Source organism: Delphinus delphis, chromosome 3 (assembly GCF_949987515.2).
Source record: "Delphinus delphis chromosome 3, mDelDel1.2, whole genome shotgun sequence".
Lineage (NCBI taxonomy): Eukaryota > Metazoa > Chordata > Mammalia > Artiodactyla > Delphinidae > Delphinus > Delphinus delphis.
This window is the reverse complement of record NC_082685.1, coordinates 36,800,402-36,824,089: the sequence shown is the minus strand read 5'-3', so window position 1 is coordinate 36,824,089 and position 23,688 is coordinate 36,800,402. Positions and strand designations below refer to the sequence as shown.

Sequence of the window (23,688 nt, the reverse complement as noted above, 5' to 3'; positions counted from 1 at the left end):
CTTTGGTGGGGCTAACGCGGACTCTGGGAGGGCTCACGCCAAGGAGTACTTCCCAGAACTTCTGCTGCCAGTGTCCTTGTCCTCACGGTGAGACAGAGCCACCCCCCACCTCTCAGGATACCCCCCAACACTAGCAGGTAGGTGTGGTTTAGTCTCCCCTGGTTTCACTGCTCCTTCCCCTGGGTCCCGATGCGCACACTACTTTGTGTGTGCCCTCCAAGAGTGGAGTCTCTGTTTCCCCCAGTCCTGTCGAAGTCCTGCAATCAAATCCCGCTAACCTTCAAAGTCTGATTCTCTAGGAATTCCTCCTCCCGTTGCCAGACCCCCAGGTTTGGAAGCCTGACGTGGGGCTCAGAACTTTCACTCCAGTGGGTGGACTTCTGTGGTATAAGTGTTCTCCAGTTTGTGAGTCACCCACCCAGCAGTTACTGGATTTGATTTTATTGTGATTGAGCCCCTCCTACCATCTCATTGTGGCTTCTCCTTTATCTTTGGATGTGGGATATCTTTTTTGGTGAGTTCCAGTGTCTTCCTGTCAATGATTGTGCAGCAGTTAGTTTGATTCCAGTGTTCTCGCAAGAGGGAGTGAGAGTACGTCCTTCTACTCCGCCATCTTGAACCAATCTCCAGTCATCCTTTTTTTTATTCAAGTAACTTTTACTGGGTTTGTTTTGTCTTATTGCAAGAAGTTATATATGCTCGTTATAGAAAAGTTTAGAAGATACAGAAAAACAAAAAGAAGGTAGTAAAAAAGCCATCCTTCACACATAACTACTGAAATGTTTGATGCATATTTATTCAGCCATTTTTCTATGGGATGATATTGTACATACTATTTTGTAACCTACTCTTTGTCTTTTGATATATTATGAACACTTTTCAAATCATATTCACTAATTTAATCTTTAATGGTTGAGATATATGGATCATTAAACCAATCAGTTATGTTGGATATTTGGGATTGTTTCAAAACTTTAGTTACGATAAATAATGTGGCAATAAAATCCTTGTATCTAAATCATAATAACTAACATTTATTGCGTATTTATTACTCAAGCACTATACTGTTTTACATGTATTATCTTTTTTATTTATTTTTTAATTGAAGTATAGTGGATTTACAGTGTTGCACCAGTCTCTGCTGTACAGCAAAGCGACTCAGTTATATATATATATATATATATATATATATATATATATATATATGTATGTATATATATGTGTGTATATATATATATATATATATATATGCATTCTTTTTTTAATAATCTTTTCCATTATGGTTTATCCCAGGAGACAGGATATAGTTCCCTGTGCTATACAGTAGGATCTTGTTGTTTATCCATTCTATACATAATAGTTTGCATCTACCAACCCCAAACTCCCAGTCCATCCCTCTCCCCCTTCCCCTCCCCCTTGGCAACCACAAGTCTGATCTCTATGTCTGTGAGTCTGTTTCTGTTTTGTAGATAGGCTCATTTATGCCCTGTTTTAGATTCCATATGTAAGTGATAGCATATGATATTCGTCTTTCTCTTTCTGACTTACTTCACTTAGTGTGATAATCTCTAGTTGCATCCATGTTGCTGCAAATGGCACTATTTCATTCTTTTATATGACTGAGTAGTATTCCATTGTGTATATATATGCCACATCTTCTTTATCCATTTATAGGTTGTTGGACATTTTGGTTGTTTCCATGTTTGGGCTATTGTGAATAGTGCTGTTATGAACATAGGGGTGCATGTATCTTTTTGAATTAGAGTTTTGTCCAGGTATATACCCAGGGGTGGGTATATGCCTATGGAAATTTTACTTTTGGTTTTCTGAGGAACCTCCATACTGTTTTTCATAGTGGCTGGACCAACTTACATTCCCACCAACAGTGTAGGAGGGTTCCCTTTTCTTCACACCCTCTCCAGCATTTGTTATTTGTAGACTTTTTTTTTTTAACATCTTTATTGGAGTATAGTTGCTTTACAATGGTGTGTTAGTTTCTGCTTCATAACAAAGTGAATCAGTTATACATATACGTATGTTCCCATATCTCTTCCCTCTTGCGTCTCCCTCCCTCCCACCCTCCCTATCCCACCCCTCCAGCCGGTCACAAACACCGAGCTGATCTCCCTGTGCTATGCGGCTGCTTCCCACTAGCTATCTACCTTACGTTTGGTAGTGTATATATGTCCATGCCTCTTTCTCACTTTGTCACAGCTTACCCTTCCCACTGCCCATATCCTCAAGTCCGTTCTCTAGTAGGTCTGTGTCTTTATTCCTGTCTTACCCCTAGGTTCTTCATGACATTTTTTTTCTTAAATTCCATATACATGTGTTAGCATACGGTATTTGTCTTTCTCTTTCTGACTTACTTCAGTCTGTATGACAAACTCTAGGTCTATCCACCTCATTACAAATAGCTCAATTTCGTTTCTTTTTATGGCTGAGTAATATTCCATTATATATATATGTGCCACATCTTCTTTATCCATTCATCCGATGATGGACACTTAGGTTGTTTCCATCTCTGGGCTATTGTAAATAGAGCTGCGATGAACATTTTGGTACATGACTCTTTTTGAATTATGGTTTTCTCAGGGTATATGCCCAGTAGTGGGATTGCTGGGTCATATGGTAGTTCTATTTGTAGTTTTTTAAGGAACCTCCGTACTGTTCTCCATAGTGGCTGTACCAATTCACATTCCCACCAGCAGTGCAAGAGTGTTCCCTTTTCTCCACACCCTCTCCAGCATTTATTGTTTCTAGATTATTTGTAGACTTTTTAATGATGACCATTCTGACCGGTATGAGGTGGTACCTCATTCGTATTATCTAATTTAACCCTCCCAGGAGTCCTATGAATAAGTAATATTACCTCTATTTTACAAGTGAGGAAACTGAGGAGTAGAGAGGTTGAGTAATTTGCCCACAGTGACATAGGTAATGACTCCAGAGGCAGCACCCTTAATCACTAAGATAAATTCTTAGACTTGTAATTTCAAGATAACTAAATACATAAAATTGTAAGGTCTCTGAGTCATATCGTCCAATTGCCCTCCAGAAAGCATGTCCCAATCAATATTCCCACCGTCAGGATATGAATGCCCACTCACTTGCATCATCGCCAGCACAGGACACTATTAATTTTTATTGTCATTAGAGAAATGAAGCTCAGACTTCTGATAGCTTATTCATGCTCTTTAGAGCATGCGTGCAACCCAGTTCCCAACTGAATCATTGATTTTCTTTAAACCAATTGTTCTTATCCTTTTTTTGGTACATGGGCCCCTTTGAGAATCTGATGGAAGCTATGAAGCAGCTACACAGAAAATGCACATGTGCACATCAAATAACCCCATATTTTTCAGGAATTCACAGACACCATTAAGAACTCCTATGCTTGCTAGAGGATCGATATATCACCAATACTGAAACTAAAACTAAAAACAGGGCTAATGAACCCAGTCAAATGCTGGTTTCACCAGACTGTTCTTTTTAACAATCCTGCAGTGTAAGGAACCAGATCAGAAGAGGCTGGAATAAAATGCCTAGGCACTAAAATGGTTCATTTGCCCTGTGGAGTGGAGGTACCCCGGTCAAAACTCTCTCCTGAGGTCATGCTGTCCTCCACCAAACCAGTAAGACCTCCGAGCAGATGGACAGGCCATCACTGGACCTGACCCCATTGGTGCGCTTCAGCAGCCTCCAAAGAACAAGGCTCCCTCTGCCAAATGCTCTTCTTCACACACTAGTGTCTTTCACGATCTCCCCTTGCATCTTGCTCCGTTATGGTCTGGAAAGCCTCATCCCAGATCAGTCAAGCCTCCGCCAACCCTACCCACCCCTCTCCTATCAGAAGCATCGGATGAAGACAAGAGGGGAGGGGAGCATGAGGGCCAGGACCTTGCCCATCCATCTGCTGTGATGCTGCTTTGCCAGGAAGATTTTTCTGGGAACTTTCCTTGGCCTGAGCATGTGCTTTGGGGGCCGTGTTTAATAATGATCCATTGAGGCTCAGTGGCATTTTCAGAATTGGGGGTGGAACTTCTGGTCCCAGCCTGAGAGGAAGGAGGCGGACAGAGGAATTAGCACTCTGGAGTGAATTGCTAATTCACTGGGTCACCTTTTGGGTGACCCAGTGGAGAATTCAGCTCCATCTGGATAGACAGGCTAGGGCTACCAGACCGCGAGACACACACAGAGGACGCAGGCAGCTCCTCAGGCTGGAAGCTGAGCTGCCCTGTCCTTGCTGCCCGTCCATGGCCACCTTGGGGTCTCATTTTGCACAAGACCACCATATCCTTGTCAGAAATGTGAGGAGGGGTGGTGATGGGAAAGAGGGCTGTTCTGCCCTTTCATTGTCTGGCTTAACTCTATCTTTTGATCTCTGTTTATTAATTTTTCTCCATCCTATGCCCTGTCCTCTTGCTTATGTTCTTGGCATTGCCCATCTACAGATGATGGAAGGATTTGTGAGTTAAGCATCCATTCTCCTCCCACCTTCTTGGGTCCCTGGGACTTACATCCACAAGGCCAGGAGATGGCAGACGATGACTTTTCAATTCTAAATAATTACAGTTCCTCCTGGATTTGGCTGGGAACATGAGTCATCTGAAAACTAGTATATTCACACCCAAACATGGCTCTTCTGTTTCCCCCTGCACCCTGTACTCCCTTGTGGAATCTGCTCAGTGTTTTTACATGTCCTTTTAGTCTTTGGTGTTTTGATGGCCTTCCTCACCAGGTCCAAATAGCAGAAGATGGGAGAGCAGAAACTCTACTACTTAATATCTCCGTGACTCTGAGAAAATTACTTCTAAGCCTCAATTTCAACATCTGTAAAATGGGGACAGTAACTCTACCTCCCACATTGAAATGTTTGGAGTACAGAGTTAGATAATGTATGTTAGGAGTTTGATACAGTGCTTGCCTCCTGTAAGCTCCCAGTAGACGGTAACTGCTATTCTTATTGTTGTCGTTATTAAATTCAGATCACCACCATCTTCTGTATTTTCTTGGGCACCATCATAAACGTTGAGTCCATTTCTAACTATCACGAGAGTCAGCACGACTTCTCCACCTTCCTTGTGATCAGAACACTGCACAGGAAGTCAGGCCTCCTCTGTCAGGCTCTAAATATCCTGAGGTCACCAGCTCTCTGAGACACATTGCCCCACTGCTGTTGCACCCTCATGCACAAAGGGGATGCAATTCCCTGCCTTTCCAGCTCCTGTCTCCTCAAAATGTGCAAAGATGAATCGTTTTTGCAGGAAAGTTCTCTGAAAGTAGCAAAGTCAAGTAACTCCTCCTTCCCAAACTATCATCCACACTTATCTCTCCATCCCAACATGTAACCAGCACCTCCTGGTTTTCTTCTAGGTGCCTTCACACAGAACGTTCCAGGGATATAACAAGTCCCCAGTCTGTGGGAATCAGCACTGAGGTGCAGAAAGATCAGTTGCTCCAGGGTCAGACCTGGAACTGAATCCTATCTCCACCACTGTGTAATCTTGAGCAATTTCTTTAATTGCACTAAGCCACAGTTTTTTTCATCCATAAAATGGGCATAATAATTGTATTCACCTCACTGGCTTATAGGTACTGAATAAAATAATTGTTGAAATCTCCTTGCTTCCCCAGTCAATGTTAATCTCCTGGATTAAATTCTCAGCCAGTTCCAGGTACCTAAGGGATGTTTGATAAAGACTCTCTGTAAAGTGGGACAAAGCTTGGGGACCTCCCACTGCAAGCAATAATCTAAAAACCTGCATCAAACTGAGAATATATTTCATGTATATTTACATGAAAGAGGTGAAGAAATTGTATTTTCTGAAAATCTAGTAATTTGAGGAAAGGAACTGTCTTTAGGAAAAATCTTAAATAGAGCTAAAGGTAGAAAGTGAAACCCATTTCCCCCTGTCACAACCTCCATGCCCCTCTTCCTCGCTGCCCTCAACAAGGCTGATGCCAAAGCTACCAGAAGAGAGAACAGAAATTATTGCCTAAAAAAGCAATAAGAATTTGGAACTCTTGGAGCAATCTGCGAGGAGAGGAGCTGAGGTGAGAGAGGACAAGGAGGGGGCCAGGGAGCCCAGCACTGAGTAGTAGTACCTTAAACATTTGGTGCGGGTAATTTTCCTCTTGTGGAATCACTGCTTCCAGGTGGTATAAGCAGAGCAGGCATCAAGGGAAATAGAGCCCAAGAAGCAGAGTGGTGGGAATGAAGTCATTCCCCCTGCCCCACTCCAGGAATCCAGAGACTTTGAGGGAGGGCTTTGGACATCCCAGGGTTATGGAAAAGGGACATTCACAGTCATCTCGCCTAGCTTTCAAGGGGTGGAAAGGCCCCCAGCTGATGTCTGGGCTACACATATATAAACAGCATAGGCAGTAAATACTGAATTACATCTTGTCCCTTCAGGGAAACTCTCAGAAAACATTCTCCCATGGCTGCAGCAAGCCCAGCCAGCTCTCTGTCCTATAGGCCATCTCTGAGTTGAGCAGTAAATTGTCCCTCGGGCACTTGCATCTGCAAATTTCCTAGCAATGAGGAGCCTTTGAGCTATGAGAAAGGGCAGCAATTTCAGCGTCATTTTATGGCACGTCTGTGGACCTGGACTGAGAAGCAGGAGAAGGCCCTGCTTTGCTAAAATCTGGACAGCGGCACGTATGCAGTGGCAAAGACTAATCATTTTCATCATACAATATTCATGACACCAGCGATGTGCCTGGCCCTCGGGATAAAGAAAGGCAGGCAAGGGCTCTGGTGAGAAGACAAGACGCCCTAGAGACAGCAGGCTGGCATCATTCACTCTAAGGGCTGCAGGTGACAAGGCAGGCATGACGCCCAGGTGTGGCCCCCAGAGGAGGAGTGCATCGCAGACCAGGCCTGACAAGTGGAGAGGAGATGCAGAGCTGTGCAGGGGTCCCAACCTGAACCTGGCAAGCCAGTGGTTATAGGAAAAAGTTTGGATTACCACCAGCCAAAGGACAGATCAGAGGGATGAGTCAGAAAGAGGAAGGCAGGGGAGTCAGTGGACAGCTGCTGAGAGAAGGGATGAAAGGCGTTGCATGGTGCCTAATGGCTTAAGTGGTCCAATCTCAGCGTTTTACCACCTGATTCCCCAAAGCCAGTAACTGTCCCTGTTCTCTCTGGAGCCTTTCATCCCAAGGTACCGAGCTTCTCAGCCAAGCAGCAGGCTCATCTCCTCCCTCTGAGGGCAGCATCCAGTATTGCACAGCCTTTTTGTTATAGGCTCAAAGACACTCTGGCCACAGGTATGTCTGTAACTTTTCCCCTCATATCTGTTCCACCTCTGCAATGGAGTGAACACAGCTGACAATCCAAGAAGCAGGGAGCCCCGGTAGCTAATGCAACCCCCTCGTTTCATACATGAGGAAACGAGGCCCAGAACTGTGCTGACCCTGAATAAAGGTCGGCCAGCTTCTAGCCCTAGGCTGGGTCTTTCCCCCTATATTCTCAACCACTCTCTCTGTCTCTCTCTCTCTCTCTCTCTCATTTTCCTGCCTGCCACTCTCCCTGTTTCCCTCTAATTACAAAAGCAATGATTGTTCATTGCAAAAAGAATTTTAAATAAAAAGTGAAAATCTTCCCATACAGCCATCCTCCAGAGATAACCATTATGAACAGTTTTTTTCACATTCACCCAGATTTTTTTCTATGAACACACACACACGCGCACACACACAAAAAATGTTTTTTATAAAAATCAGATATTAGACATTCTCTCCTGAAATTTGATTTTTTCTACTTAACTCTGGCATGGGCCTCATTCCATGTAGACCTAGCTTACCATTTTAATAGATGTATGGTTTTTCAATGCGTGGATGCTACGTGGTTTATTTCATAATCCCCTATGGCTGGAATTTAGGTTATTTCCCATTTGGGGGGAACATCACTGCAGTTTCCTGTACTTTTATCTTTGCTCCCTTTTAAGAGTACTTATGTAGGATAAATTCCTGGATGTTGAGTACTTACATCAAAAGCTAAAGTTGTGCTCATTTCAATTGTATCAGATAACACCAGTTTTCCACCCAAAATCTGTAGCCCCACACAGAATGCATGCAAATGTCTGTTTTCTCATACTTTTGCCAAACTAATAGACCTGAAATATTTTGCTGCTTTTTAATTCACATTATTTGCTTTGTAAATAATTTCATGAGGTTTTCATTAATTCACTGGCTGTCCATTGTACTTATTCTTGTTATTTCCTCATCCATATGATTTGCTTTGTTTTCTATTGAGTTGCTTTGTCTTCTTGATTTGAAAGAGAGTTTTGTGTATTAGAAATATTCCTTTTACTGTCCTTTAATTTACAGATGTTTCTCTCAATTCTGATAAGTTTGTTTTCAAAGTTTATGACCTTATAGAATTGTCTAGGCAAACGCAGCAATACTTTTCTTTATGGATCCTGAACTTCTGTCATACTTAAAAAGATCCTTCCTATTTCAAAATCATAAAAAATATTCACTTCCATCTTCTTATATCTTAATAATCTTTTAATATTTAAAATCTTAGATCCATCTGGGTTTATTTTAAGAAAGTAGAGGTCCGGCTTTATTTGTTTCTAAATAGCTAGAGACTCTTGTCCTAACACCACTTAGAGAATAATCTGTTTTTTCCCCACAGGCATTGAAATGGCATATAAAATTCTCATGGATATTTGGTTCTGTTTATAAACTGTATAATTTCATTGATCTATCTGCATTTTCTTGCACCTCCTGCCCTGGTATTTTTTAATTACTTTTATGGTATGATATGATTTTATGATAGGTTTTACTCTCCGTATGGGTAAGTTTCCCCATCTTCCCACACCACTCCCACCATTCCTCTTTATTTATTTTAATTGACCTGGCTATTTTTTCATGGTTATTCTTCTATAATCTATATTCTTCCATATATTTAGTTTGGGATCATTTAGGTTCCCCTGTCTACCACCACCCCCCCCGAAAAAAACCTGGTGGTATTTTAATGAGATTATCTTGAATTTCCAGATGAATTTGGGGAGAACTGAAGTTTTCTTGGAGATTTTCTATACTAAAGCAAGCTATGTCTCTCCATTTATACATGTCTTCTTTTTATCCCCCTCCATAAAGTTGTATCGCTTCCTTCACATATGTTCCCCCCAACACTCAGTTTTAAAAGGGTTCTATGGGGAAATTGCCATTGAGGTCAAAGCATGGAACACACTCAATTTGGCATCAAAGATAGACCCTTAAGTGCTGCAGAAACTCCTCCATCCCATCTGCTCCCAACTCTGGGCCTAAGCCAAGAGGTCGCTTCCCTCTTTGAAGTTGGAATGGGTCCATCAAGTAACCAGCAGGCAACTGATGGCACGGACCCCATGCCCAGTCCTGTGCTAGAAGTACAGAACACAGACTCCGTCTTCAAAGAGCTTTGATGCTGCCTAAAGAGACAAGTGGCACATCTCTTAAGAATGACATTCCATATGAATCCATGTGGTATGGCCTTTGTTTTGATGGGAAATATAGGAGAAGAAGCCTGGAGCAGTCAGGAAGGATTTCAGGAAGAAGATGAAAACTGACTGGGCATTGGCCTGTGGTTACCATTTAAATAAAGAAGAGGAAGGAAGCACATTATAAGCAAGAGAATCACTCCACAACCATTTACCTAGCACCTACTATGAACCAGATACTGAGCCAGGCACATGAAGAGGAGGTTATGTGCTCAACAAATAGTTTTACACATTCACTATAACCCAAGCTCTATGTTTGGTGCTAGAGAAACAGGAAAAGTAAGGTTGACCCTGGCCTTGAGGAGCTTGTAAACAAGGGAGACAGACTCTTAAATAAATAAGTTCAACAGCTGTTGTGATAGAATTCTGTGGAGAGAATAGCAGAAGACTCTTAATCTGGTGACTGTGCACCTCCTGGGTACCCATGGATGGGATTCAGTGAGTCTGTGAGCCCCTGAAATTATATGATGCTAAATTATTTGCATAACCAGCATTTTCAGGTTAAGAACCATCGAGGTAGAGTGCCACAAAATTCTTGGCTTCTGTGTTTTAATGACCATATAAAATATATAGAAAGACCATTATAAATAAGAAGTAAATAATTCTAGCCTTCCCCCAACCAGAACTATTCTAAGAGTTGAGAGGCAGTATCATCTGTTGTGAAAACTGCCCAGCTTTGAGACCAGGCAGATTTGGGTTTGAATACCAGCTCTACCATTTAATAGCTGTGTAACATTGGGTGAGTTCCATACACTTGAAGGCTTTATTTCCTCATCTGTAAATTGAAAATTGAGAATTACAGAACCCAGTTCTCCCTCATGCCTTATTGTGGGAGTGAAATTAGCTAAGGTGTGTCGGGTTACCTGGATCTGAGCAGGTCTTCACAGCCTGCTCACTCCTTCCTTCTGCTTTCACACTTCACAGGAAGCTCTGCATCATGGGCTGTGGTTATGACAAGGAGGAATCTGAGCCAGGCCTGGAAGGGATGGAGAGGAGGAGGGGAAAGGAATGGGCATCTCAAACCAGTGGACAGAGTAGATACAGGGAAAGGAGCCGGAAAGGTCAACTCGTGTTGTGAAGAATCAGTCCGTTGCAGCCAAGTTGAGCAGGTCTTCAATTCCAGCCGAAGCAGTTTGAACTTTATCCTATAACCTACAGGAGCCACTGGAGGGTTTGGGACAAGCAAGTCAATCCCATGGTGAGGTGGTTCTGAACTCAGCTGTTGCCCATCATGAAGCCCAAGACACCCAGGAAAACAATTTTTACAGTAAAATTATAATGTGGACTAAGGCAATGCTTCTCACCTCAGGATCTTGTTAAAAAGCAGCTTCTGATTCACTGGATCACTGAGATTCTGCATTTCTAACAAGCACTCCGGTGATTTTGATGCTGTTTACCCATGAACCTCACTTTGAGTAGCCAGAGGCTAACGTATTTTTGGTTTTGTCATTTTTATTACTAATATTATTCTTGTAACACATGTTGGCTGAGTGCCTGTCCTGTGTCAGGCACTGTGCTAGGCCCTGAGCAGAAAGAGAAGAATCAGACATGAACTCTTTTTTCTAGAAGCTCACAGTCTAATCTGAGGAGATGTGGCATAGCCCTAAGCAACTGTAATTCAATATAGAAAGTAATAAATGCCATATTTTAGCCTCAGATAAAATACTATGACAATTTGGTGAAGAGAAAGATTGTTCCCAGTTGAGGGAGAAATTGCCTGGTGCTTAAGGAAGTGAATAGTGGCTTCTTTTTCTTATTATTAAACAGTGAGTAAGAACCAGTGAGTAGACTTCAGAGTTAGACTTTAATCCTAACTCTACCACTTACTAGACATGTGACTTCATTAATATCTTAAACCTCAGTTTTCTCATCCGTAAAATGAGATATGTTAATAGCAACGTTCTGGAAGGATTGTATGAGAGAATGTTTATAAACATAGTACCTAATAATTGGTTCCTAGTTCATTATAAATGGTAGCTCTGGTGATTATTATTGTTTTCAGTATTTGCTGTAAATCTTAACATGTGTCTCTTTGGCCCCAAGGATATTGTATTTGTTAGACAATTTTGTGATCTCATTCCAGGGTTAAGCAGCAAATGAAAATGGAAAAACCTCGAAGGGAATTTCCAAATCCAAGGAAACTTCCTTCACAAAGCCAGTGCTGAAAGAATTAGCAACTAGTGTTTTCAATTTTTGAATTTTTTTTGGACCAGACTGTTTCTACTGGGGAGACTTGGCTTGGCTAAAGGTGTAGCCAAGTGCTCCTAATAACAGCCACATTGAAAGGGAGCTCCACTCTATTTACAAGCTGATCGAAATGGTTTCACCACCCACTGGCTCCCTTGAGATGTCTGCTTGTGTGATGCTGACTGTGAAATAAGTCAAATCAAATTTATAATCCTACAGACCCAGAATGTCAGAGCTCAGAGGGATGTTACAAACCACCCAGCCCTGGGGGGACCAGATAAATGATGCTTTACATCCCTCTATGCCTTGCTGCAGTCTCCAAGCCCACCCACTGGTCATTCCTTCAACCAGTATTTAATGAAGGAATATTAAAGAGCCCTATAGTAAGAGGATAAGGCACATCAGGGAACCGACAGGCACATCAGGAACTAACAGAGGAGGCTGCTGGGCTTAACAACAAAAAATCTCATTTCCAACCTCTCTCTCTCTTACCTGTGGAGGACCTTGCTGCAAGTGTTGCCTTCTAGCTGCAGGTCCATTTCTTCATCTGTAAAGTAGGGATAATCCCACTTTGCTCATAGAACTTTCAGGGGGATTAAATGAAATAGAACATAAGATAGTTGGCTGACATATAACTAGGACCCCATAAACACAGTATCTTTTGATTCATTTTTCATTTTTTTAAATAATATTCATTGGATTTTTCCCAATTACAAAACTAATTCGTGTTTATGGAGAAAATGTTGGAAAACACCAAAAAGCCCAGAGAGGGAAAATTCATGCATAATTTCACCACCCAAAGATATACATGGTTGATGTCTCCTTTCATGTATATTTTTCCTGTCCTTTTATACACACCAACATGTGTATTTTGTTTCCCCATGAACTGTATTGGAAGTGATTGACAGCTTCTGTTAGGGCTTCCTGGACTCATGTTCAAACTCTATCCCCCACTAGGTCTGTGACCTGGAGCAACTTGCCTTCCATTCCCCCAAGTGTAATAGTTGTGGCCTCCAGCGGGCGCGGCAGGTTGGACCCAGTCACCAGGAACGCTATAGACTGCAGTGCGAAATGGCGCCCCCTAGAGCCGTGCCAGGCGCAGTCATGCTGGGCTGCCTTGGGCACAGACAGGTTGAAGGAGTAATGGGCGTAAAGATGTTTAGGCATTTGGCCAGTGGCTGACACAGGATAAGAGCTTGTTAAATAGTAGCTACTACTCCACAAACAAACCTTGGGGTTTTGAAGAGTGGAGGGAGGTTCACTGTTCAGATCTGTTAAATAGCACCTTAAGGTGACCCATTGGGACCATGGTCCAGCCAAGAAGTCCCTCTCCTTGTGCTGGTCCTGCTCCGCTTTAGCTTTTTTTCAAAAATATATTTATTTTATTTATTTGTTTTTGGCTGCGTTGGGTCTTCATTGCTGTGTGCGGGCTCTCTCTAGTTGCGATGAGCGGGGGCTACTCTTCCTTGTGGTGCGCGGGCTTCTCATTGCGGTGGCTTCTCGTTGCAGAGCACGGGCTTCAGTAGTTGTGGCTCGTGGGCTCTAGGGCTCAGGCTCAGTAGTGGTGGCGCACGGGCTCCGTTGCTCCGCGGCACGTGGGATCTTCCGGGACCAGGGCGCAATCCTGTGTCCCCTGCATTGACAGGCAGATTCTTCACCACTGTGCCACCAGGGAAGTCCCCACTTTAGCTTTTGATCCTTGCACTTCACCATGCCTCTAAGTCGCCCTCAGGCATGCAAAGCCCAAGTGATGTGAGTGGGCTCACTGCACCATCTGCTTGCTGCCTCATCCCTCCGCTCTCAAGTTCTGCCTCCTGCTCACCCCATCCAGGTGTGCAGCTTTCAACCCCTCCAAGCCCTTTCAGAGGTGTTGTCTCATTTGACCTGTTTAAAAAACCTCAGTAAGAGGCTAGCAAGAGGCAACCGAGTGGAGCCATGTGGCCTCCCGCAAGTGGTTTCCCAGGGCTGCACCCATAATGCTACTCAAAATGACTACAGATCTGAGTGGTGTGCAAGATAGCTTGAAGTGACAGCTAGAGATGGCACAAAAAACTCTGAGTCACGTATTCAATCGGTCGGTCGGTGAACAGATATTTATTTAGCACTACTGTGTGCCAGGGGCTGGGTTCTCCAGTGAGAAAATATTCCCTGTTCACTTCTCTTTCAATCCTTCGGGTCCTCAAAGAGGAATGAATTCCTCTCAGTTTAGGGCCAGCAAGTCTTCAACACCCCTCAACCCCAGCTAATCTCCCTTTCTGAAAAAGGGAGCAGGCTCAGACCCACTACTGTATGGAGGCATCCAGAGGTACTAATATTGTTTAGTTTTCATCTTATTTTTCTCTACCATTGCATTCTGTTTATAGCAAATGATGCACGTTTTTAAATGATGATAGAAATCTTCCTTTTTTAAAAAAAATTTAGCTTAGATACCAAAAGTGAGTTGATTTAGAGAAAAGCATTAAGTAACGGGTGGTCCGGGTGGTAGAATGACTGATGCTTAGGAAGCCCTAGACTTGAGATGGGTCTAGCCTAGACTTGAGGCTTAACCCTTTCAGGTTTGCTGACCCAAGCCCATGATGACAGCTATGGATTCTCCCCCAGAAAAATGCATGAACATCACGTACAATTTCATCAAGTTCCAGAACTACCTGGAGTCCCATTCCTGGGCCTGTATTGGAAAGAGCAGCAGGGTGAGAGTTCCGAGGCCTGGTCTGCACGGGAGATCCTGTTTGCCACCTGCCTCATCTTCTTGGCAGTAGTACTGGCAGTGATAGCAGTGTTGGCAATAGTAACAGTAGTTGTGTTTGAAGCAGTCAAACTGTACTTTGAGTACAGCTTTGCGTGCTTTCAACATGCCAGGCACTTACCAAGCCTAAGCTCAACTCATCCATGCAGAAAAGAATTATCACCATCCCCACTTTCTGGGAAACAGAGCTCCAGTAGTTTCCCCAAGTTCACTCATCTGGGAAGTCAGGGTCAGCACTTGAACCCAGCTGTACCTGCCTGTGATGTCTGAACAGGTCCTTAACCACTGGACTCCATTGTCTCGATAAATCTCTGTTGGATCAATTGAAGGACATTTGAACAGGTTCTGGCCATCGTTCTGCCATTCACCAGCTGAGTGACCTTGAGCAAGTTACTCACCCTGACTGACCTTCTGTTAAGGAAGAAGGTTTCGGAGTCCTGCCAAGCCATGATGCTAAGACACAGGGCAAAGAGCGTGGGACCATTTCATGAGCAAGAGAAGTGGAGACAGGCTCAGGGACATGCACTGCAAGTCAGTGGCCCTGGCAAAGAGCAGGCATAGCCCTGGCTTCCAGCAGAGAGAGCAGGCTTCCAGGAACCCACATTTCCCATTGGTATTTGCTTCCTCTCCTGGCAGCTTCATTGGCCCCCAAAGGTCTGTTTGGGTGCCCAGAGAAAAAGATCCCTGTCACCAATCCGCTTTCACGCCCCAAGGGCCTCAGCACCTTCCCTAATTAACGAGGGCTTCTTGGCTCCCCCCCCCAGGGCAGGCTGGCGTAGCAAACAGGGCCACTAATCCACGTGGCTGCTGTGCTGCTGGCAGGTGAGGGAGGAGGGAAGGGTCCAACATATGTGTGGAATCCAAGGCAGCTGGCAGTCCAGTCCCTGACCCGCACTGCCCCTCTGTGGTGGGTCTGGAGATGGGCAGGGCTTCTAGCTCTGGCCTCGTGGAGACTCTGAATGTTAAGGCTGGACGGGACTCAGATCAAACCACTCAACTAAAGGAGGGAAACCATGTCAAATTATTATGTAGTGCACCTGAAACTAACATAATATTGTCCGTCAACTCTAGTTCAGTAAAATAAAAAAATACATTTTTTTAAAGGAGGGAAACTGAGGCCCGGAAAGGGAAAGCAACTTACCCAAAATGATACATCAAGTTATCAAACAGGTTTCCTGTAATTAGATTTCCAGCCCAATGAGTGGTTTACAGGAATAATTATTATTTGGTTAATAAGCATTAATGCAGAGTTGATTGAGGTGGCAGGAACCTGGTACCCAACAAGCTAGTAAGAACTTTACATGTTTTTACCATGTTTAATCCTCACAACAACCCAGGGAAGGTGGTATTCTTATTAGCTCCATTTTACTGATGAGGAAACTGAAGCTTAGGTATAGTATGAAACTTGCCCAGGGTCATGTGTCTGGTGAGAGAACCAGGATTCTGTCCCAGGAATCGGAATCTAACGAGAAAAGGGCAGTCGTTGTCAGAAGTCACTGAGGGCTTGCTCAGGGTGCGAGAGTCATGCCGGGGTCTGTAGGAGGACGAAGCAAAGTAGAATGCAAATGGAACAAGAGGGTAGGTGAGGTCATTATTCAGCTTCCAAACACATGAGGATTAAGAACTGACCACACCCAGAGTTGTGGAGGTGTAGGGAAAATATCACATTCATACACAGTCGATGGGAGGAGGGTAAATTGGTACGACCAGTTCAGGAGGCAATTTGGCTAGCTGTCGGGACTTAAATGTGGAATTGACCCAGTGATTGCTCGTGAAGGAGGTTAGCCTGCAGAAACACTCAAACGTGCGAAAAGCAAAATGCATGAGGCTTGTCATTACTGCAGTTTGTGATAGCCAAAAATTGGAAATCACCTACTTGACTATCATCAGGAAAGAGTTTAGTGAACTACTATATATCCAGAGGACAGAATGTAATGCTGTGACATGGGGAAATATCTTTTATGCATTCTAAGTGACGAAAGAAATTTGGGGAAAGGTATGTGTATGACCCCATTAAAAAAGATCCGTCTGAAAGAATAAAAACAAAACTGTTAACTCTGGTCCTGTCCACTTAAATGAAGAAAGGATTTTCACTCTGTATTATATAGATTTTTTGTAATGTGTAATTTTTTAATTTAGCAGGTGTAAGTGAGGGGTTTTTTAGTTGAAGTATAGTTGATTTACAATATTGCGTTTCAGGTGTACAACGAAGTGATTCGGATATATATATATTCTTTTTTTCAATTCTATTCCATTATAGTTTATTACAAGATATTGAATATACTTTCCTGTGCTATATAGTAAATCCTTATTGTTTATCTATTTTATATATGGTGGTATGCATCTGTTAATCCCCTACGCCCAATTTATCCCTCCCCCACTTCCCCTTTGGTAACCATAAGTTTGTTTTCTATGTCTGTGAGTCTGTTTTTGTTTTGTAAATAAGTTCATTTGTGCCACATTTTAGATTCCACATATAAGTGATACCACATGGTATTTGTCTTTCTCTTTCTGACTTACTTAGTGTGATAATCTCTAGGTCAATCCATGTTGCTGCAAATGGCATTCATTTTGTTTTATGGCTGAGTAATATTCCAGTGTGTGTGTGTGTGTGTGTGTACACACACACACCACATTTTCTTTATCCATTCATCTGTTGATGGACACTTAGTTGCTTCCGTGTCTTGGCTATTATAAATAGTGCCGCTATGAACATTGGAGTGCATGTATCTTTTTGAATTATAGTTTTCATCTTTTCTGGATATATGCCCAGGAGTGGGATTGCTGGATCATAAGGTAACTCTATTTTTAGTTTTTTAAGGGTCAGTGAGGTTTTTTTTTAATAGACTTTATTGATTTTTATTTTTTTAGTTTTTTGCGGTACGCGAGCCTCTCACTGTTATGGCCTCTCCCGTTGCAGAGCACAGGCTCCGGACGTGCAGGCCCAGCAGCCATGGCTCACGGGCCTAGCCGCTCCACGGCATGTGAGATCTTCCCGGACCGGGGCACAAACCCGTGTCCCCTGCATCGGCAGGCGGACTCTCAACCACTGTGCCACCAGGGAAGCCCAATAGACTTTATTTTTTAGAGCAGTTTTAGGTTCACATTCAAATTGACAGGAAGGTACTGTGATGAACCCATACTGACATATAATCACCGAAAGTCCACAGTTTACATTAGGGATCACTCTTGGTATTGTACATTTTATGGGTTTTGACAAAGGTATAATGACATATATCCACCAATATAGCATCATACCGAGTAGTTTCACTCCCCTAAAAATTCTCTGTGCTCCCCCTATTCATTCTCCATTGTGTCACTTTTGTAATAAAAACATACAAATCTGGAAAGGAAAAGAAATAAAGATATGGTTTCTGCCCAGAAGGAGTTTACAGTCTGGGTGGTAAACAAGGACTCAGCCAGCCCGGAGATGGCTTAATTAACAGACAAACAATAAAATAACAGAATAAGGTCTGATTGTATATGTTCTGTGGGGTACAGAATGAAGAATTCAGTCTGAGTCGGGTAGGGTTAATCAGAGCAGAGTTCCTGGAAGAGGGCAATGAATGGGCCAGGATATACAGTATATTTGGAAAATGGCCACCATTTATGAATTTTCAAGGTGCCAGACCCTGTGTCACGTATGTTTACATGGATATTTTCATGTATTCAGAATAACCCTATGAAGCAGATGTTATCCCCAATTTATGGATAAGAAAATTTAGCCTGAGAGAGCCAATTAACTTTTCAAAAGTCAAACAGCCAATACACCAAAAGGATGCAAAACCAGGCTTCTGTAATCCCAAACTCTGAGCTCAAGTCACCAGGCCACATTGCCTAAAGCGGCTGAAGGCAAAGAATGACCTTCTTCTCAGAGGAACAAGTAACTCGGGGAGCCCAAACTCAAATTGTGGCTGTAAGTAAATGCCATGAGAAAAGTCAGCATCACCCCCTTCCCTTTGGCTGAGCACATCTCAGCCCCATGGTCTTTGGAGAGTGCTTTGTAAGAAAATAAAGACAAAGATCCAGACTGTCTTTATCCCTGACAAGGTGCTTCCGTTGTGATGGAGGTGAAGAAGAACCTAGAAAGAAATGGCACAGGGGTACAGAATGATATTTATGCCCCTATCATAAAGCCATGTGTGTTCTGTGGCAATGAACTGTGAATGCATCAGCCTTCCCACAAGCCTGTGGACTGCCACAGGGCAGAGCCCACCCCCCTGTTTGTCTGTATCCCCACAGGTTGGCCTCATGCCTGGCACTTAGCAGAGCTCCGTATTTGTGGAATGAATGAATGAACAAATGAATGAATGAATGTATAAAAATGTAAAAAGCTACGACTCTTATATGCTGGTGTCCTGATCCATAAAATAGGACCAACTGGGGGCTTCCCTGGTGACACAGTGGTTGAGAATCTGCCTGCCGATGCAGGGGACACGGGATCAAGCCCTGGTCTGGGAAGATCCCACATGCCACGGAGCAACTGGGCCCGTGAGCCACAATTACTGAGCCTGCGCGTCTGGAGCCTGTGCTCCGCAACAAGAGAGGCCACAATAGTGAGACGCCTGCGCACCGCGACGAAGAGTGGCCCCCACTTGCCTCAACTAGAGAAAGCCCTCGCACAGAAACGAAGACCCAGCACAGCCATAAATAAATAAATAAATAAATTTAAAAATTCACGACATATGTCAATATTTTAAAAAAAAATAGGACCAACTATAGTCCCTTCATCTAGGGATTACTGTGATCATTAAATGGGCAAATGGTGTAAAGGATTTAGTGTAAGATGTGTACAAGAGCACACACAATGTGATTGACGGTTCTGGTATTAGCTATTAGCACTATTGTTATTTGTGTATCCTTTAAAAGCTGGTCCCTCAGGATACACACCTGTTAAGCCATTTATTGACCATTTTACTAACATCTTCAACAGGATTGGCAAGCAGAGTTACAAGTTTGTCTTCAGCAAGTATGCTTTCCTGCTCTGGATCCTGCCCACCTTTGCCACAGCTGTCTGTGCCTCCCCAGCCTCTATCCCAGGCCTTAACATGTCCTCATGGGTGGTGTGCCTACCTGTGCACATGCTCACCAGCATTTACCGTCCAGGGCGATTCACAAGGTTTCCAAGTGTTACCTCCCTCTCTCCACTTCCCCAAATTTATTCTCCAGTTTCCCATTTTTGTCAAGACCAGTTTAACTATGCCCTTTAGACTCAGTGACAGAAACAAGACCATCCCCCTGGGCAGAAACAACTCACTCCATCATGGGTACTAGGTGTTCACACGTCATATTTGCATTTCCACTGGGGCCTTCTGTCCAGTGTCTTATTCCAAAGGAGAATCTGGGACAGTGGGACAAAAACCTAATGGTGCAAGCCTTGTCACAAATCAGACCACGAGGTGGCGCCCTCATTGGCTCCCACCTAGAGCTAACCCACAGTTGAGAAGAGTCAGCATACTTTATGTATAGTTAGCACTTACCCGGATTATGGATAACCTTCTTTCCAAGTTAACCCCTCTTTGGTTTAACCCCACACCAGGAACTCTGGCCATCTCCCCCCAGCCACCACCCCTGCATTGCCAAGCAGAGAAGTTGGAGGCTCCCTGTAACGACAAGCCGAAGCTCAAATAATCAAGAAGGGCAAGTGCTACAGGGGGGAAACTCAAGGGCAATACAAAATAGGGATTCTTATGGCATCTATGCCACAACTGTGGGGTCTGCAGCCACTTTCTGGGTCTCGGTGTCTCCATCTGCCAAGCGAGGAGGTTGGACTTCATGATTTGCTAAGATTTCTCCCATTCAGATGTTCTTCCTTCAACAGATGGATTCAAAGGTGATCCCACAGTGTAACAGAGGAGATAAGACAGGAATACAAAAGTCACTGTACTGCAGGTGGAGTGGCTGGCTTAGGGACATGGTTTGAAGTTACGAAATGTTCTGTAAAGTATATTTGCATTTTTTAAAGCATTTACATACATATATACAACAGGAAAAAAATCTGAAAGTTTATGTACCAAAATGTGATGTCTCTGCATTATGGGTATGTGTGCTTTTAAAATATTTTTTCTTTCCTTTTTGCTTTTTAATAGTTTCTCATTTTTCCACAGAGGGTATGATTAATAGCATTAAAAACAAAAACAAAAAATCACGTTTCATAGTCAAACAGAATTGAGTTTAAATCCCAGCTATATTACAAACATGCTACGTGGCCTGGGGCAAGTCATCTAACCTCTCCAAGTCTCAACTGCCTTGCATTTAAAATGGAATTGTTTTTGACTTAATATTGCCATTAAATGCTTTGGGACCTCAAATTCACAGGGATGAGTTAATCATGTTTCCCAATTCATAGCACCTCATTGTCATCGATCTAAGCCAGGCCTCTCTCTTACTTTATTGATTTATTTCCTTTTATTCCCATCCCTTATTCCCCTTTCCCTCTGCCTCACCCTTAGGCACCCATTTTGTATTTGATATGTATAATATTTTTTAACTTGAAAATGTTTTTGAAAATGTGTGTGGTTGGTTGTATCTTATAACAAAAGATATTATGCTATAAATCTCATTGTTTCCTACTTTTTTCACAAAGAACAATGTATTTAAGATCTTTCCATATTGCTTTTTGGACATGTCATCCAGGACTTCTAAGTACTGCATAATTGCTGTGCTATGCATGTACTCCACTCTACCTTTCCATAATTCCCAGTGAGGGGCACCCAGGTGTTTTCCAACTCTCTGTCACCATAAACACCACCCTGAGCATAGTTGTACATGGCCCCCGATGGACCTGTGTGAAAATTCTTTGAGAGCTCTACCCTGGAGCAGAATTGCTGGGTCAGGAGGTATCTATATTCCTAATGGGATCAGAAGGTCTTCACAGCCTCTGCCTCCACCAGCAGGAGACTTCCCATGTCTCCACACCCTTGTCTGTACTTGGCACTATCGAGTTTTCTAATTTTTGCCAACCTAACAGATGTTCTATCACTCTGTGGTTTTCACTTTATTTGACTGCCTAATAGTTTGAGCATCTTGGCATATGCTCATTAGACCTCGGGTTTCCTATTTTGTAAATTGCCTGTTCCTTTTCTTTGCCCACTATCTACTAGGAATGCTGTCTTTTTCTTGTTGACTTTCAGGAGTCCTTATATATTCTAAATATCAATCCCTTGACTGTCTTAGACATTGTAAATAATCTTCTCCCATTCTTGCCCCATAGTTTATCTTTTTGAAGTGTTAAGCTGTTTTTCTTCACCTCTCCATCAATAAGATCATCCTTTACCTTGTCTTCTTTTACCTTATAAAGGTTTACCTTTCACCTTTAGGTCTTTAATACATCTCATATTTGCCATGGAAATACTTCATGGCATTTTGTGAAGGATAAAATAATACAGGTAAAGCGCCAGTACAGTGCCTCAGACCCAAGAGCTGTACCATTGTGGGTGATTATTATTATCATTTGAGTAGAAAGTGGTAAGCACTGCCCTAGGAAATCTAGAGATAACGGGAGTTTGAATGCTGTTTTAGCTAGATCAGAAAAGATTTTATGGGCAAAGGTTAAGTGATGGAGATTGGCCTGAAAAAAGAATGTAGGAGTCATTTATTTTGAGATGTAAAGGGCAGTATTCCAGGTAGAGGAACTGGCCTGGGCAAAGGCCTGGAGGCAGGAATGCCACAGGTTGACAATGTTTGGGCCGATCACATCGAAGAGAGGGGTCTGACTACTCACCAACTGCTGTCTGTCTTTCTGCCCATACCCACCCCACCCCTTCCCCCTGCAGGCTCCCTGTTCTCCACCCTGAAGCCCCCCGACGCCGTGTTCAAGGTGGTGTTCTGGCTGGGCTACTTCAACAGCTGCCTCAACCCCATCATCTACCCGTGCTCCAGCAAGGAGTTCAAGCGCGCCTTCGTGCGCATCCTCGGGTGCCAGTGCCGCGGCGGCCGCCGCCGCCGCCGTCGCCGCCTCTTGGGCGGCTGCGCCTACACCTACCGGCCGTGGACGCGCGGCGGCTCGCTGGAGCGGTCGCAGTCGCGCAAGGACTCGCTGGATGACAGCGGCAGCTGCCTGAGCGGCAGCCAGCGGACCCTACCCTCGGCCTCGCCGAGCCCCGGCTACCTGGGCCGCGGCGCGCCGCCGCCCGTCGAGCTGTGCGCCTTCCCGGAGTGGAAGGCGCCTGGCGCCCTCCTGAGCCTGCCCGCGCCCGAGCCCCCGGGCCGCCGCGGCCGCCACGACTCGAGCCCGCTCTTCACCTTCAAGCTGCTGGCGGAGCACGAGAGCCCCGGGACCGACGGAGACGCCAGCCACGGGGGCCACGAGGCCGCAGCCGACGTGGCCAACGGGCAGCCCGGCTTCAAAAGCAACATGCCCCTGGCGCCCGGGCAGTTTTAGGGCCCCGCGCACCGCTTCCTTTCCCTGGGGAGCCAATCATCGTGGGGGGCGGGCGGGCGGAGGGGGGGAAGGGAGCGTCGGCGCCCGGTAGACACGGGCCCCACGGGGAAGCGGGGGGAGGGGGGCGGGGAGAGGGGCAGCTGCTTTTCTGGCAGGGGCATGGGTGCCAGGTACAGCGCGGAGAGCTGGGCCGAGCATGCTGAGAGCCTGGGAGACCCGACGCCAGCCGGGATTTCCGTCTCTCACTCTGTGTATATATCTAAACGAGTTCTTCTGTACATGTATTTAACCGTGGGTGCACGTGTGTCTGTGCGGTGTACGTGTGGTCTGCGTGTGTGCGTGTGTGTGGCCGCCCGCGCGGGGGCAGAGCGAGTGGGTGCCCAGGAGGCACCCTGGGCATTGTTTGTCTCGTGACTTCGTACCTCGCAAGCCCCTCCTGTACTTCACTGAACGGTGGCACTCTGGCGGGGTTGGAAGCAAAGTCGGACATTAAAGGTCATTTCTTCTGTGCGGCTTTGAGTAGTTTGTGAACGGGGTGGCAGGCAGATCTTGAGTTGCCTTTTCGTTCACATTAAGGTGTGCCCCTGTCTCTCCCGCCGGCCCTGTGGGCAGTGATTGTGCCAGCCCCCCCTTGACCCCGTTTCTGCCTTTGCCATTCCTGCCCTTCAGGGCTAAACAAATCTGACCCTGTGGCCGAAAGTGACGCCCTGGACTTGTCCCATAAATCCTTCCTGCCTGCTTTTGACCGTTCCCATATCCAAATCTTCCTGCTGTGGGCAACATAGGGCAATGTCTGGCCTGGCCCTGATCCCCAGGACCCCGATCCTAGTTGGAGCTACCAGGCCAGCACCCTAGGTGGGCCTGTCACCTGTGAGGGG

The 23,688-nt window shown here is 44.5% G+C and overlaps 1 protein-coding gene across 1 annotated transcript in view; it reads left to right on the top strand.

The window, feature by feature from the left end:
• ADRA1B (adrenoceptor alpha 1B) overlaps positions 1–22,849 on the top strand; it is a 60,340-nt gene extending 37,491 nt beyond the window's left edge. Inside the window, exon 2 of the mRNA XM_060008439.1 lies at positions 22,203–22,849. Coding sequence (XP_059864422.1) covers positions 22,203–22,810 — 608 coding nt within the window. The 3' untranslated portion in view covers positions 22,811–22,849. The remainder of the gene's footprint in view (positions 1–22,202) is intronic.
• The last annotated feature ends 839 nt before the right edge of the window (positions 22,850–23,688 follow it).